The sequence below is a fragment of the Staurois parvus genome, unplaced genomic scaffold (genome assembly GCF_062004578.1).
Source record: "Staurois parvus isolate SC_StPar_1 unplaced genomic scaffold, SC_StPar_1.0 ptg002181l, whole genome shotgun sequence".
In the NCBI taxonomy this organism is placed as follows: domain Eukaryota; kingdom Metazoa; phylum Chordata; class Amphibia; order Anura; family Ranidae; genus Staurois; species Staurois parvus.
This window is the reverse complement of record NW_028319977.1, coordinates 2,577,719-2,595,641: the sequence shown is the minus strand read 5'-3', so window position 1 is coordinate 2,595,641 and position 17,923 is coordinate 2,577,719. Positions and strand designations below refer to the sequence as shown.

Genomic DNA, 17,923 nt, shown 5'->3' with positions numbered 1-17,923 from the left:
GAAGAGTCATCAGAAGAAAACCTCTTCTACGTCCCCACCACAAAAATCATCCTTTGAACTTTGCAAATGAACATATAAACAAGCCTGATGCATTTTGGAAACAAGTTCTGTGGACCGATGAGGTTAAAATTGAACTTTTTGGCCGGAATGAGCAAAGGTACGTTTGGAGAAGAAGGGGCACAGAATTTAATGAAAAGAACCTCTGTCCAACTGTTAAGCATGGGGTTGGATCAATCATGCTTTGGGGTTGTGTTGCAGCCAGTGGCACAGGGAACATCTCACGAGTAGAAGGAAAAATGGATTCAATAAAATTTCAGCAAATTTTGGATGGTAACTTGATGCCATCTGTGAAAAAGCTGAAATTAAAGAGAGGATGGCTTCTACAAATGGATAATGATACTAAACACACCTCGAAATCCACGGGGGATTACATCAAGAGGCGTAAACTGAAGGTTTTGCCATGGCCTTCACAATCTCCTGACCTCAACATAATTGAAAATCTATGGCTAGACCTTAAAAGAGCAGTGCGTGACAGACAGCCCAGAAATCTCAAAGAACTGGAAGACTTTTGTAAGGAAGAATGGGCAAAGATACCTCAAACAAAAACTGAAAGACTGTTGGCTGGCTACAAAAAGCGTTTACAAGCTGTGATACTTGCCAAAGGGGGCAGTACAAGATATTAACTCTGCAGGGTGCCCAAACTTTTGCAGACGCCATTTTTTTGTTTTCTGTTATTTTGAAAGTGTAAATGATGGAAATAAAATCACACTTTTGTTGACATATAAGAATGTCTAATCTGTAATTTGATGCCTTTTGGAGATTTTTCCATATTTCCTTGGCTGCTTTATGCACATTAATACAAATTTTTAGCTGGGGTGCCCAAACTTTCGATCCCCACTGTATGTGGTATTTGAGCCAATTGGGTGATGAAGCCCAATGTTTATCAGCAGCTAATAGAAGCTGCCATCAAACCAGCTGCCGATGAACATTGGGCTTCAACTGGTATATATTCTCATCTCAAACACTGATAAAGGAAGTAAATTCTGGCCCCGAAATGTGTTAGCTCTTTCATAAAATCTTTTACTTTATCTTGCATTGGAATAAATGTAATGATAATATTAATACGTCTCAAATCCATTTATTATACATTAGCTTTGGCACAGTCCCCACTAGAAGCACATCTGACAGAGTGACAATGCAAGAGAGAAATTGGTGGACCGGGACAGAGCTTTATGACCCTAAATTTAAATAAAAGCTGAAGATTTGAAAATGTTGAAAACACCTGAATTACAATAAAGTGATAAAAAATATAGGATTATGGTGATTGGATTTGCTTCTACTTCAAACTGTGATATCATCACCATTTTCTTAATATGCTTAGCATGTCGGTGACGTCATGTGCAGACAAACTCCATAGGAAAGGCATTGCAACTGCTTGATTTGCTCACATTAGCTATTGCTGACAACTGCTGTTTTTTTACCTTTGCAGGGCAAGTAACGTTGAAGCCAATCAAACAAGAGGAGGTGGATTATATCAAGGTGTCTGTAGGTAGCCAGCGGTCGGATGACACTACATCATCTAGAGGTGAGAATTCCTCTGATACCCTGCTTTTACTAAGTGATATCCAGGATCTGAGATGTGACAGACAGCGGGCGCTACAAGTCACAAGACCATATAAGAAAGACCAAGAATCAGGTGTCTTGTTCTCAGTGCTAATTTGATCTTGTATGACAAGGTAGGGGAGAATGTGTATGCTGGATATACTGTATACCTGGCTCAGATACACTGTATGGCCAAACCTTGGTGGAAACCTGACCATCACATTTACTATATGGCAAAAGCTAACCTGACCATCGCGTCTACTATATGGCCAAAACTAACCTGACCGTCGCATCTACTATATGGCCAAAACTAACCTAACCATCACATCTACTATGTGGCCAAAGCTAACTTGGCCATCACTTCTACTATATGGCCAAAGCTAACCTGACCACCACATCTACTATATGGCCAAAGCTAACCTGACCATCGCATCTACTATATGGCCAAAACTAACCTGACCACCACATCTACTATATGGCCAAAGCTAACCTGACAACATCTACTATATGGCCAAAGCTAACCTGACCACCACATCTACTATATGGCCAAAGCTAACCTGACCACAACATCTATATGGCCAAACCTAACCTGATAATCACATCTACTATATGGCCAAAGCTAACTTGGCCATCACTTCTACTATATGGCCAAAGCTAACCTGACCATCACATCTACTATATGGCCAAAGCTAACCTGACCATCACATCTACTATATGGCCAAAGCTAACCTGACCACAACATCTACTATATGGCCAAAACTAACCTAACCATCACATCTACTATATGGCCAAAGCCAACTTGGCCATCACTTCTACTATATGGCCAAAGCTAACCTGACCATCACATCTACTATATGGCCAAAGCTAACCTGACCATCACATCTACTATATGGCCAAAGCTAACCTGACCATCGCATCTACTATATGGCCAAAACTAACCTGACCACCACATCTACTATATGGCCAAAGCTAACCTGACAACATCTACTATATGGCCAAAGCTAACCTGACCACCACATCTACTATATGGCCAAAGCTAACCTGACCACAACATCTATATGGCCAAACCTAACCTGATAACCACATCTACTATATGGCCAAAGCTAACTTGGCCATCACTTCTACTATATGGCCAAAGCTAACCTGACCATCACATCTACTATATGGCCAAAGCTAACCTGACCATCACATCTACTATATGGCCAAAGCTAACCTGACCACAACATCTACTATATGGTCAAAACTAACCTAACCATCACATCTACTATATGGCCAAAGCCAACTTGGCCATCACTTCTACTATATGGCCAAAGCTACCCTGACCATCACATCTACTATATGGCCAAAGCTAACCTGACCATCACATCTACTATATGGCCAAAGCTAACCTGACCACAACATCTACTATATGGCCAAAGCTAACTTGTCCATCACATCTACTATATGGCCAAAGCTAACCTGACTATCGCATCTACTACATCTACTATATGGCCAAAGCTAACCTAACCATCACATCTACTATGTGGCCAAAGCTAACCTGACCATCACATCTACTATATGGCCAAAGCTAACCTGACCACAACATCTACTATATGGCCAAAGCTAACCTGACCATCACATCTACTATATGGCCAAAGCTAACCTGACCATCGCATCTACTATATGGCCAAAACTAACCTAACCATCACATCTACTATATGGCCAAAGCTAACTTGGCCATCACTTCTACTATATGGCCAAAACTAACCTGACCATCACATCTACTATATGGCCAAAGCTAATCTGACCATCGCATCTACTATATGGCCAAAACTAACCTAACCATCACATCTACTATATGGCCAAAACTAACCTGACCATCGCATCTACTATATGGCCAAAGCTAACCTGACCACAACATCTACTATATGGCCAAAACTAACCTAACCATCACATCTACTATATGGCCAAAGCCAACTTGGCCATCACTTCTACTATATGGCCAAAGCTAACCTGACCATCACATCTATTATATGGCCAAAGCTAACCTGACCATCACATCTACTATGTGGCCAAAGCTAACCTGACCATCACATCTACTATATGGCCAAAGCTAACCTGACCACAACATCTACTATATGGCCAAAGCTAACCTGACCATCGCATCTACTATATGGCCAAAGCTAACTTGGTCATCACTTCTACTATATGGCCAAAACTAACCTGACCATCACATCTACTATATGGCCAAAGCTAACCTGACCACAGCATCTACTATATGGCCAAAGCTAACCTGACCACAACATCTACTATATGGCCAAAGCTAACCTGACCACAACATCCACTATATGGCCAAAGCTAACCTGACCATCACATCTACTATATGGCCAAACCTAACCTGACCATCACATCTACTATTTTGCCAAAGCTAACCTGACCATCACATCTACTATATGGCCAAAGCTAGCCTGATCATCACATCTACTATATGGCCAAAGCTAGCCTGATCATCACATCTACTATATGGCCAAAGCTAGCCTGATCATCACATCTACTATATGGCCAAAGCTAACTTAACCATCACATCTACTATATGGCCAAAGCTAACCTGACCATCACATCTACTATATGGCCAAAGCTAACCTGACCATCACATCTACTATATGGCCAAAGCTAACCTGACCATCACATCTATTATATTGAAACCCTTCCAAATGATTTAGCTCAGGTCTTTCCAATGGGTAGTGTTAATGCTACAGCATACAAAACCATTGTAGTGAATTGTATCCTTCCAAGTTTGTGGTAACACTTTAGGAAAGACCTTTTCTGTTTCAAAACATTGGTCCTAACTGGATAATTTCTGCTCACCTCCTGCTCAAGTGACTACTGTGAACTTTGTATTGCCCATCATGGAGGTCAGTGCTGCCCTATAGTCCAGTCCCCTGAGAGGTCACATGGCGTGGGGGTAATTTCAGGCCTAGGGAGTGGGTGGTGACTCACTGGAGAAGGGAGGGCAGTTGCCCAGGGACAGTGATCAAGATCTAACAGTAGGATGAGAGGAATCATTGGCCAGCTGTTCTGAAATTGGTTAACATCTGTCCAGCCCTTTGGGCAGTAAAAGATACTGAGAACTGTGGGGGAGATTTACTAAATCTGGAGCACTCTGCAGCTGTACATGGTAGCCAATCAGCTTCTAACTTCAGCTTGTTCAATGAAGCTTTGTCAATAAAACCTGGAAGCTGATTGGTTTCTATGCAGAGCTGCACTAGCTTTTGCACTCACCAGTTTTAGTAAATCGAACCCACAGTGCTTATAAACATTGTTCTGACTCAAGAGATACAAAGAAAGATTGTTTTATTAATACGGGGAGAATGGCCACGTTCTATGCAGATTTGCACCAGATTTTGCACTCTGCAGTTTTAATAATTAAACCCCTGTGTTTTCCTGAACTTTCTTATCATTTTCATCTTGTTAAAGGATAACTGTACTTTTAGTAGAGTTATCCTTTACCAGTCCCTTTCTACACTCAGAAATCCTGTGGGACTGTTTCAAGATTCGATTAAAATTCCAGGGTTCAAGGGACCTACGCAGTGTTCCAATAACAGGTGCTAAAGAGGGTTCCCCCTTCCCGTTCTTCCTTCCACTGACAATTGGAGACCAGGGCATTCTTCTTGCAATAGTCACAGAAACCAGGTAATTTTACCTCCCAATGACACACAAAATTGGGGCATAATTGATCCCACTGACCATTGATTCCAGGATATTTTTTCTCCCATGAACAGAGATGCTTTAGCATTTTACCTCCTGCTGTCAGGCCATTCTTCCCACACTGATCAGCAACACCATAGTAATTCTACCTCCAACTATCTGCCAGTACAGGGCTTTTTACCTCTCACTGACTGCCAGTACTGGGGCATTCTCCCACCCCCCCCCCCCCACCCCCACTGACCAGTGACCCCAGGGCATTTCTTTATACTATAGACATCAATGCCAGGGCATTCTTCCCCCCTACTGACCAGTGACTGCAAGGCATTCTTTATTTCGTAGACACCAAGGCCTGGGCGTTCTTTCCTTCACTGACCAGTGACTCCAGGGCATTTTTTATTCTATAGATACTAATGACAGGGCATCCCCCCACATAAACACACACACGTACCCACATACACACACACTGACCCCAGGGCATTTTTTATTTCATAGACACTAATGCCAGGGCATTCTTCCCCAGTGACCCCAGGGTGTTTTTTATTTCACAGACACCAATCAATGCCAGGGCATCCCCCCTCCCCGTGACCCCAGGGTGTTTTTTATTTCATAGACCCCAAAGCCAGGGCATTCTTGCCCAGTGACCCGGAGTTTTTTTTTATTTCCTAGACACCAATGCCAGGACATTCTCCCAACCGACCCCCCCCACCGACTTCCAATGTTGGGCATTTCTCCTGCACCATATATGTTGACTGTTACACACTCCTGGCCGTTGTGCTCTGTAAGCTATGCTGTATATTATGTACTTCTGATCATAGTGTTCATTGTCTCAACTGTGGTTGGCTGCTATGCAGTCTCCCTCTGTTTTAATTAAGTTCTTTTTTAAGGTAGACTCAGACAAAGCTTTCTCTATTTTCTGTGTGCAGAAAATCCTATTAAAGGAAGTAATTAGGAGTACTTTGTGGGTACAAAGACTGCATTAGATAAGTGCAGTGTATGCAGGATAACTGTACTTTCAGTAGAGCTATCCTTTACCAGTCCTCTTCCACTCTCCGAGAGCCCGTGGGATTGTCTCAAGATTTGATAAAAATTTCCAGTATTCCACGGACCTAGGCAGTATCCCAGTGAAGTGCGTAAAAAATTGTGCAGCGCTAAGAAATAAAACAAATACAAATGATATTCAATCAAATGCAGACCGTTCCATTAAAAGTCCATAAAGGAAAAAAAAAAATAATATATATAAACATATTAGAATATATATTAAAGTTGCGGCTCAAGGTGACACCGTTATTCATGATAATATGTTATTCAGCAGTCCATGTGAGCAGCGAATAAATAGTTAAAATGCGCACTCACCAGATACGCATGGATAATGCGCAGTATATAAATCAATGAAGATCTGCACCTGGAGGTCCCCTTTAAGGATGTGAGTGCAAACCTCTTCTGGATACAGGAATGGTCACCAAGGGGGCTCTGGGGGATTAAAAGCTCACCAAAGAGCGACAAAGGGAAATGCCCATAGTGTAGTAAATTATTATCCAAATTTATTAAATGTATATGCTGATAAAATGAACATACATGCGGCAAATTCCTCAAATTGCAAATCCTTATTTAGGTAGACAAAAGCAGTAAAGCAGCCTAAAGCTGCTATGAGCACTGACCAACTGGTAAAGATATGGTGACCGCCAGACCTCCGTGATCCGGCGGCGTATCATCAGGGCGTGCAGGCTCCTCCAAGACGTGTTTTGTACAAAGAGTACTTCCTCAGTTGGGGTATGCAAATACAAATTTGGATAAAGGAAGGTCCGACGGTCACCATATCTTTACCAGTTGGTCAGTGCTCATAGCAGCTTTAGGCTGCTTTACTGCTTTTGTCTACCTAAATAAGGATTTGCAATTTGAGGAATTTGCCGCATGTATGTTCATTTTATCAGCATATACATTTAATAAATTTGGATAATAATTTACTACACTATGGGCATTTCCCTTTGTCGCTCTTTGGTGAGCTTTTAATCCCCCAGAGCCCCCCTGGTGACCATTCCTGTATCCAGAAGAGGTTTGCACTCACATCCTTAAAGGGGACCTCCAGGTACAGCGCCACCCTGATGTTATTCATCTACCCTGGGCTGTTCTCTCCAGTACCACCTTAAAGAGGGATTCCAGGCAGATCTTCATTGATTTATATACTGCACATTATCCATGCGTATCTGGTGAGTGCGCATTTTAATTATTTGTTCACCGCTCACATGGACTGCTGAATAACATATTATCAGGAATAACGGTGTCACCTTGGGCCACAACTTTAATATATTTTCCCCCATCCTCTGGAACTCACTACCCCAATCCATCAGACTGTCACCTACCCTCCTCACCTTTAGGCGCACCCTGAAAACCCATCTCTTCAGGGAAACCTACCCCGCCCTCACCTAACTGCTGATCTCCTCCACTCCTACCACTCCATCCCCTACAGCTATTTCCTCCTGTGCCACTATCCCCTCCCTCCTAGATTGTAAGCTCGAAAGATCAGGGCCCTCGAACCCCTCGTGTATTGTTTGTTGCTGTATTGTCTCATGTTCTGTCCCCCACTATAATGTTCAGCGCTGAGCAAACCTTTTTGGCACTATATAAATACTGTATAATAATAATAATATATATATTTTTTTTTTTTCCTTTATGGACTTTTAATGGAACTGTTTGCATTTTATTGAATATCATTCGTATTATTTGTTTTATTTCTTAGCGCTGCACAATTTTTTACGCATATCTTATCTGAAGGTTTTTTGGTTTCCTTTTTAGTATACAGCTGCTTTATTATTGCAAGCGCTCGCTGATATCCAGTATCCCAGTGAAAGATGCTTAAAGGGGGCCCCCCATTCCCATTCTTCTTTCCACTGACAAATGGAGACCAGGGCATTCTTCTTGCAATAGACAGACTCTGTGGCATTCTTAACTAGGGTTCCTCCAGAGGCTGCTAGGGTTTCCTTGAGCTGTGACTGATTGGCCTCCCACTTAATGGTGCCTGCATAGTTCCAACTCCACTTAGCAGAGTCCGATTAATAATTTTATCATCTGTCTGTAAGAGTATCATTCTTACCACCACTGTAAGGAAGGGGGGCATTCTTCCCATTGGCGACCAATATGAGGGGCATTTTTCTCACTGGCCCCAAATATATTGGTTTTAGTTGGGTTTATCCGAGACTTTAATATTATTTCAAGGGTTCCCCTGGGGTAAAAAGGTTGAAAGGCTGCTCTATGGAGTTGATTTACTAAAGGCAATTAATTAGGCTGTTCACTTTGCAGGGGAAATTTCCCTTTGTTTAGTGAGGAAGGTACAGCTCTACTGACTTCCATCATCAAAGCATGTGCAAGCAAAAATACTGTTTTTTGCAAAGTGAAATTTCACCACATTCGTTAAGCTCCGGGGCAAATTAACTTAAAAAGTGCAACTTCCCTTGCAAAGTGAACCACCTATTTGCCTTAAATAAATCCACCCCTATATAACCACAGCCAATTTTCAGTGCAATGTAGGCGTACTCCCTTTTTGCTGCCATGTGTCCCTCTTTCTCTAACGCTGGGAGGTATGCACCTCCTGAGAGAGGCTCTAAGACTTACCCCACTCTTATCTACAGGAAAAAGCTTTGGCTCTAGATATAGTTTACCATTCTGTATATTAAGCTGATTGTGTTCACATATATTTAAAAGAAACCCAATTGGGGGAAATATGGAGGCCACCACTTAGGACCTTCTAATAAAACTTTGGCAACACAGTTTAGTTATTAGTAGCCATAAACTGATCAGCGTTTAGAAACATATGTGACGCTGGTTGTACGGTGCCTCTAAATTTCAATTTGTTCTGTGCCATAGTGACAGATAATGGGGAGCCACCTAAAGGTGATATTGGGGCAGCCCCACAATTCCCAGTGAATCAGATACCTAACTTGCACGGATCTAATTTACCGTCATCTTCATCTCCTGGAGCCCCGCGTCTGCGAATCGTGAAGTTCACCGAGAAGGAGCTGGATATCCTGGTTGACCTGGTTTTAGAGAATTACTCCAAGCTTTTCGGGAAAGAGTCTGACATCACCCCCAGCATTGCTAAGAATGCCATGTGGCAAGCCATAGCCAATGAAGTGAGCGCCGTAGGAGTGGCTTCCCGCAACAGCGATAAAGTCAAGAAGAGGTGGAAGAACGCCAAGCGCAAGATGAATGAAAAACTGAGGGAGGCAGCTGCCCATGTGGCAGAGACTGGGCGCCGGCCTCCACCACACCTGAGATTGGCACCGTATGAGCAGAGGCTGCGGGACTTCTTCAAACCAGAGTTCAGCAAAGAGGTGGACTGGAACCAGGACAAGGAAGACCAACCGGAGGAGGTGGAAGCCGGTAAATACTGTTATTACACTTTAATTCTGTGAAGAAACCAGATTGCTGTGTGCGGCCATAAACAAAAGGCAGGGGAGGAGTAAGAAGGTTCCCTGGGGCCCTTTTACTTCTTTCCTGTGACCTTTGGCCATGTATAGGAAATAAATAGGGGCCCCAAACTGTTTTTATGTGTTATTACAGCAACTCTTTTTTTTTTTTTTTTTTTTTTTTATGTTATGTCATTAGTAAAGTGTATCTTTTCTTGTGCTTTTCGAGAGTTTGCATTATTCATACTGCAGTAATAATACACAGAACCCATTTCTAAACATTGCAAAGTTGTTTTATTCCACTTTATGGATAGCGGTTTAAAATGTGAGCGTATGATTTCAGTTAACATAGTAGCATTGTGAAGACTAAACCCATTACCCAGATCCCTACATTACACACAGACCCCTCCCAGAGATCCATACATTATACACACAGAGACCCCTCCAGAGATCCCTGCATTATACAAGGACTCCTCTAGCTTCCTATTAATTCATAAAATCCTTCCCATTACCCACAAATTCCTACATTAAACAGGGACCCTCCCAGGGATCCCTACATTTATACAAAGACCCCTCTAACTTCTTAATAATTCATAAAATCCTTCCCATTACCCAGAGATTCCTATATTATACAACGACCCTCCCAGGGATCCCTACATTACACATAGACCTCTCCCAGGGATCCCAACATTACACAGACACCCCTTCTTACCAGAGATCCCTACATTATACAAAGACCCCTATAACTTCCCATCAATCAAATCCTTCCCATTGAAAACTTCCTTTTAATTTATAAAATCTTTCCCATTACCCAGAAATCCTTACATTACAGAGACCCCTCTTATAACCCAAATATTCCTACATTACACAATGACCACTACATTACCCTTCTATGCCTTCTATTAACCCCACATTACCCAGAGTTCCCTACATTACACAGAGAACCCTTCCTATAATCCAAATATCCTTACATTAAAGTGGTAGCAAACTCTGCTTTTTATCTTGTACCTACAGATAAGCCTTATTACAGTGAATATCTGCCAGACAGGCACATACTCAGAGATCCATATAGTACACGGAGACCCCTCCCATTACCCTAATATCCATACGTTACACGGAGACCCCTCCCATTACCCTAATATCCATACATTACATGGAGACCCCTCCCATTACCCTAATATCCATACGTTACACGGAGACCCCTCCCATTACCCTAATATCCATACGTTACACGGAGACCCCTCCCATTACCTTAATATCCATACGTTACACGGAGACCCCTCCCATTACCCTAATATCCATACGTTACACGGAGACCCCTCCCATTACCTTAATATCCATACGTTACACGGAGACCCCTCCCATTACCCTAATATCCATACGTTACACGGAGACCTCTCCCATTACCTTAATATCCATACGTTACACGGAGACCCCTCCCATTACCCTAATATCCATACGTTACACGGAGACCCCTCCCATTACCCTAATATCCATACGTTACACGGAGACCCCTCCCATTACCTTAATATCCATACATTACACGGAGACCCCTCCCATTACCCTAATAGCCATACGTTACACGGAGACCCCTCCCATTACCCTAATATCCATACGTTACACGGAGACCCCTCCCATTACCCTAATATCCATACGTTACACGGAGACCCCTCCCATTACCCTAATAGCCATACGTTACACGGAGACCCCTCCCATTACCTTAATATCCATACGTTACACGGAGACCCCTCCCATTACCCTAATAGCCAAACGTTACACGGAGACCCCTCCCATTACCTTAATATCCATACGTTATACGGAGACCCCTCCCATTACCTTAATATCCATACATTATACGGAGACCCCTCCCATTACCTTAATATCCATACGTTATACGGAGACCCCTCCCATTACCCTAATATCCATACATTACACGGAGACCCCTCCCATTACCCTAATAGCCATACATTACATGGAGACCCCTCCCATTACCCTAATAGCCATACATTACACGGAGACTCCACCATTGACACAGAAATCTCTACATTACACAGAGATCTTCACCTGTTCCCCAGAGATCCCTCCCATTACCCAGAGATCCTTGCATTACAAAGAGATCCCTCCCATTACCCAAATATTCTTACATTACAAGCTGATCCCTCCCATTACCCAGAAATCCCTGCATTACACATAGATCCCACCCATTGTGCAGAGATCCCAACCATTATGCAGAGATCCCTGCCATTACCCATAGATCCCTACATTACAGAGATCCCTCCCATTACCCAAATATTCTTACATTACAAACTGATCCCTCCCATTACCCAGAAATCCCTGCATTACACATAGATCCCACCCATTATAAAGAGATCCCACCCATTATGCAGAGATCCCTGCCATTACCCAGAGATCCCTACATTACAAAGAGATCCCTCCCATTACCCAAATATTCTTACATTACAGACAGATCCCTTCCATTACCAAGAAATCCCTGCATTACAGATAGATCCCACCCATTATGCAGAGATCCCACCCATCATTCAGAGACCCACGCATTACCCAGAGATCCCAAAATTACACAGAGATCCCTCCTATTACCCAGAGATCCCTGCATTACAAAAGAGATCCCTTCCATTGCCCAGATATCCTTGCATTATAAAGAGATGCCTCCCATTACCCAAATATTCTTACATTAAACACAAATCCCTCCCATTACCCAGAAATCCCTGCATTACACATAGATCCCACCCATTACCCAGAGATCCTACCCATTTTTCAGAGAACCCAAATATTCTTAAACTACAAAAAGGCCCTGCCGATTACCCAGAAGTCCCTACATTACACACAGATCCCACACATTACCCAGAGATCCCGCCTATTACCCAGAGATTCCACCCATTACCAGCGATCCCACCTATTACCCAGAGATTTCAAGATTACACATAGATCCTGCCTATTACCCAGAGATCCCCACATTGCCCAGAGATCCCCACATTGCCCAGAGATCCCTCCCATTACTCATAAATCCCTGCATTACACATAGATCCCGCCCATTACCCAGCGATCCCTACATTATCCAGTGATCCCTACATTATCCAGTGATCCCTACATTATCCAGCGATCCCAACATTACACATCGATCCCTACATTACACAGAGATCCCAACATTACACATAGATCCCTACATTACACAGAGATCCCGCCCATTACCCAGCGATCCCTACATTATCCAGCGATCCCAACATTACACATAGATCCCTACATTACACAGAGATCCCGCCCGTTACCCAGAGATTCCACCCATTACCAGCGATCCCACCTATTACCCAGAGATTTCAAGATTACACATAGATCCTGCCTATTACCCAGAGATCCCCACATTGCCCAGAGATCCCTCCCATTACTCAGAAATCCCTGCATTACACATAAATCCCGCCCATTATCCAGCGATCCCTACATTATCCAGCGATCCCAACATTACACATAGATCCCTACATTACACAGAAATCCCTGCATTACACATAGACCCTGCCCATTACCCAGAGTACCCGCCTCTAACCCAGAAATCCCTGTATTACACAGAGATCGCACCCTTTACATAGAAATCTCTTCCATTATTAAGCAATCTCTCCATTGCTTAGTGACCCCCCCCCCATTATCCAGAAGCCCATTCCATGCTACAGGAACTGTATACAGGGAACAGGGACCCCTCCTATTATCCAGCAATTTCTCTCTTCAACTACACTAAGATGCCTACATTGTCAACAAGACCCTCCAATAGCACAGAGATCCCTAGCAGAATGTCTGATCCCACCAACTGGCTGAATGTGTCATTGTAATGTTATATGAAAATGGTTACACTTGGTGAATATCATTGGATATCTAACTTTCCTATCCATGGGCCCCTTATCTGTGAGCAGTTTTATGGAAGTACGGTAGCATTTTATTTGACTTTTTTGGTCTCTAGAAGTCTCTTCCGGTTGTATTAAATGAATGATAATCTGCTGATGAAGAGATTGGGCAGTTTCTTTCCTGCCTTGGATCCCCCACATAGTCCCCTTTTCTTACGACCCCTTTTAGTTGTTGAGTTAGCACTGACGGGCTCCATCCTACTGCAACTAATCGGGTGTCAATAGTTTGTTGTCAGGCCCAAAAAAAAAAAAACATGATCATTAAAAAAAAAAAAAGAAAGCCTGTCAAGATCTAGGACTACAGCTTGAGGAACAAGCCTTCCTCTTCCTCATTGCTTCAGGTTCAGGGTGGTTTTCATTTTCTGTAACATTGTTGAGTGAAAAACAGATACTGAAACCTGACTATAATATCGTTTTCATATGGATAGCACACAATTGTCATTATTCCCCATAAAAAAAATGCCAATCAGATCCATCAGTTATATACAGGCTCCTTTGATCAACATTTCTGTAGAACTAGGACAGACGTTTAGTGTAGGTGTGTAAAGAAGAACAAGTATGAAGCTGGTTAGAGAAATAAAGTGTTAAGTTTGTTGTGTTAACAGATATACAGTATCTCCCGGAAGTGAGTCCACCCCTCACATTTTTGTAAATATTTGATTCTTTTCATGTGACAACACTGAAGAAATGACACTTTGCTACAATGTGACGTAGTCAGTGTACAGCTTGTATAACATGGAAATTTGCTGTCCCCTCAAAATAACTCAACACACAGCCATTAATGTCTAAACCGCTGGCAGAAAAAGGAAGTACAACCCTAGGTGACAAGGTCCAAATTGGGCCCAAAGTGTGAATATTTTGTGTGGCCACCATTATTTTCCAGCAGTGCCTTATCCATCTTGGGCATGGAGGTTACCAAAACTTCACAGGTTGCCACTGGAGTCCTCTTCCACTCCTCCATGACGACATCACGGAGCTGGTGGATGTTAGAGACCTTGCGCTCCTCCACCTTCCGTTTGAGGATGCCCCACAGATGCTCAATAGGGTTTAGGTCTGGAGACATGCTTGGCCGGTTATCACCTTTACCCTCAGCTTCTTTAGCAAGGTAGTGGTCATTTTGGAGGTGTGTTTGGGGTTGTTATCATGTTGGAATACTGCCCTGCGGCCAAGTCTCTGAAGGGAGGGGATCATGCTCTGCTTCAGTATGTCACTGTACATGTTGGCATTCATGGTTCCCTCAATGAACTGTAGCTCCCCAGTTCCGGCAGCACTCATGCAGCCCCAGACCATGACACTCCAACCACCATGCTTGACTGTAGGCAACACACACTTGTCTTTGTACTCCTCACCTGGTTGCCACCACACACGCTTGACACCATCTGAATCAAATCAGTTTATCTTGGTGTCATCAAACCACAGGCCATGGTTCCAGTAATCCATGTCCTTAGTCTGCTTGTCTTCAGCAAACTGTTTGCGTGCTTTCTTGTGCATCATCTTTAGAAGAGGCTTCCTTCTGGGATGACAGCCATGCAGACCAATTTGATGCAGTGTGCAGGGTATGGTCTGAGCACTGACAGGCTGACCCCCCCACCCCCCTTCAACCTCTACAGCAATTCTGGCAGCACTCATACGTCTATTTCCCAAAGACAACCTCTGGATATGATGCTGAGCACGTTAACTCAACTTCTTTGGTTGACCATGGCGAGGCCTGTTCTGAGTGGAACCTGTCCTGTTAAACCGCTGTCTGGTCTTGGCCACCATGCTGCAGCTCAGTTTCAGGGTCTTCTTATCTTCTTATAGCCTAGGCCATCTTTATGTAGAGCAAAAAAAATTTTTTTTCAGATTCTCATAGAGTTCTTTGCCATGAGGTGCCATGTTGAACTTCCAGTGACCAGTATGAGAGAGTGAGAGTGATAACACCAAATGCACCCCATTCACAGCTGAGACCTTGTAACACTAACGGGTCACATGACACCAGGGAGGGAAAATGGCTAATTGGGCCCAATTTGGACATTTTCACTTAGGGGTGTACTCACTTTTGTTGCCAGCGGTTTAGACATTAATGGCGGTGTGTTGAGTTATTTTGAGGGGACAACAAATTTACATGTTATACAAGCTGTACACTCACTATGTCACATTGTAGCAACGTGTCATTTCTTCAGTGTTGTCACATGAAAAGATCAAATATTTACAAAAATGTGAGGGGTGGACTCACTTCTGGGAGATACTGTAAGTCAGAAGTGCAGCACTAATAGTTATCAGCGATTGACATAAATTACAATAAAATATGAGTCCAAATAAATGTGTGCAAAAACCAGTGACCGTCCCAAAGTGACAGATGCAGTCTTCATCATATGGTTCTTCATAAGTTTTCTGAGATTCAGGTGCATGATGATGTCGTGAGCATTAGCTCAGCCCTTCGCATTTCATCAAATTTGACATCGGGGCAAGGACGTAAGATTTGACTAAACTCGTAGGGCGGAGATAACTAATGCTTGTGATGTCATCACACACCTCGATCTCAGGAAGTGACCCATCTGAGTCCTGAGACCTGCTCATGTATGATAAGCGCTTATTCATTTAAACATTGTGAGTAGTTACTGTGTTTTAATAAACCTTTGGGTACAGTTTTTTACTATGTGGATCCTTTGGCTTTCTCCTTATATGCCCGAGTAATATAAGTTGAAGGATGTGGTTTCTATGATGGTGTAATAGGACCCGGAGGAGGAGGTGCACACTATCAAAGATGGGGGATATATAGTATGGGCATTTGGAGATACAAGCGCATTTTGACTCTTTTTTTTCAATTGATAGAGTCCATTTGCTTTGGTAAGCATGTTTTATTAAGTACAAGGTGGTGGATCATTATGGTGTTATAACTTATGAAGAACCATATGATGAAGTGTGGATGAAGACTACATCTGTCACTTTGGGACTGTCACTGTTTTTTGTACACATTTATTTAGGCTCACTTGTATTATTTGTGTCAGTTGTTTGGTGGTTGTTTTATTACCACCGCACTTTTGACTTATATCTGTTGAGCAGTTTCTGATTTGCCAGCTGCTCCACCTATTCTCTGATCGCAATTTATTTTTGAGATTCATTAGTTTGTTGTGTTGAAGAAAAATTCTATTATTTTTGGTAACATAATGCCTTTCTGCTTGGATCCCATAGACTTGGTCCATTCCGAAAACCTAGCGGACACTGTCTTCTCTCCTCCCATGGATTCTGTCCACCGAAAGTCCTTGGCAGACAACATCTTCTCTCCTCCCATGGCTTTAGTCCATCGGGAATTCCTGGCAGAAGCTGTCTTTACTCCAGCAATAGATTCAGTCCATCAGGAATCCCTGGCCAACAATGTCTTCTCCACTCAGTGTCAGGAGTTGGGGGAGGATTCCAGTAAAGACTCTTCTGAAGAACCTTCCATCATTTCACCTGAAAATCGGCTTCAGTGCTCAGACACAATGGAAGATCAAGAGCCAGCTCAGGAGCCTGAGCACCAGGATCACCATTTCTCTGTATTAAATCAGACTCTGCACAACTTGTCCTCCAACCAACGGGAATCCAATGTTCTAATGCAGGAGCAGAACTCCATCTTGTCCCAGATTGCCTACTCTCTGAGCCTCCTTCACATACAGCAGACGGAAGGACTGGCTGCTCTGGGCAATATTATCCAACAGGGTGTGGAGGCCATTCATCCGGCATCATGTGCATCAACAAATACTCGGACTATAGACCCCACCAAAGTCCATACGGGATTGAGACGGCAGGTGATGGGCATTAACAGATCTAGTACTGACCTACCTGCCCCCCCAAAACGAAAAATAACTTAGTACCTCTGGCTACACCCCCACTCTGACGTTCAGTCATTGTTGTGCTATTGTTTATCTGATTTATGGATTCTTGTGATGTTTCTTTTTTATTTTAGGTGATGAAAATAGTCATGAACTATTTGATTAATATGTGATTCAAAAATAAAAAAAATACAGTTTAAAACAGTGTTAGTTGAGTTTTTGTCTTGCTTTACCGTGAATACTAAATTTGTTGATCGATGATCAGTTTACTTAGCTGCACTGAGTTTTGCTCAGCAAAAACTTGGATTCTGTGGAATTATCTCACAATTTTTTTGCCTGATAGCATAGAATACCAGTCTTTCTACAAACCTTGCTCCCAAAGTTCTCAACTTTATGCAGGAAATGCAGTAGGAACCGTAAAAACATATTTTCGCTCATGGTTTTTCATCTGGTGGTATGCAATTTTTGTGTAAAGTTATTTATTTGGTTTATAAGGTTGAATTAAAGAGACAGGTCCATCCATAAG

At 42.8% G+C, this 17,923-nt stretch overlaps 1 protein-coding gene across 3 annotated transcripts in view; it reads left to right on the top strand.

The window, feature by feature from the left end:
* LOC149432262 (uncharacterized) overlaps positions 1 to 17,602 on the top strand; it is a 93,683-nt gene extending 76,081 nt beyond the window's left edge. For all 3 annotated transcript variants that reach the window (XM_089665310.1, XM_089665308.1, XM_089665309.1), the window contains 3 exons: positions 1,490 to 1,585; positions 9,151 to 9,666; positions 16,778 to 17,602. In XM_089665310.1, the coding sequence (XP_089521436.1) occupies positions 1,490 to 1,585; positions 9,151 to 9,666; positions 16,778 to 17,436 (1,271 nt within the window). In that variant the 3' untranslated portion in view covers positions 17,437 to 17,602. The remainder of the gene's footprint in view (positions 1 to 1,489; positions 1,586 to 9,150; positions 9,667 to 16,777) is intronic.
* The last annotated feature ends 321 nt before the right edge of the window (positions 17,603 to 17,923 follow it).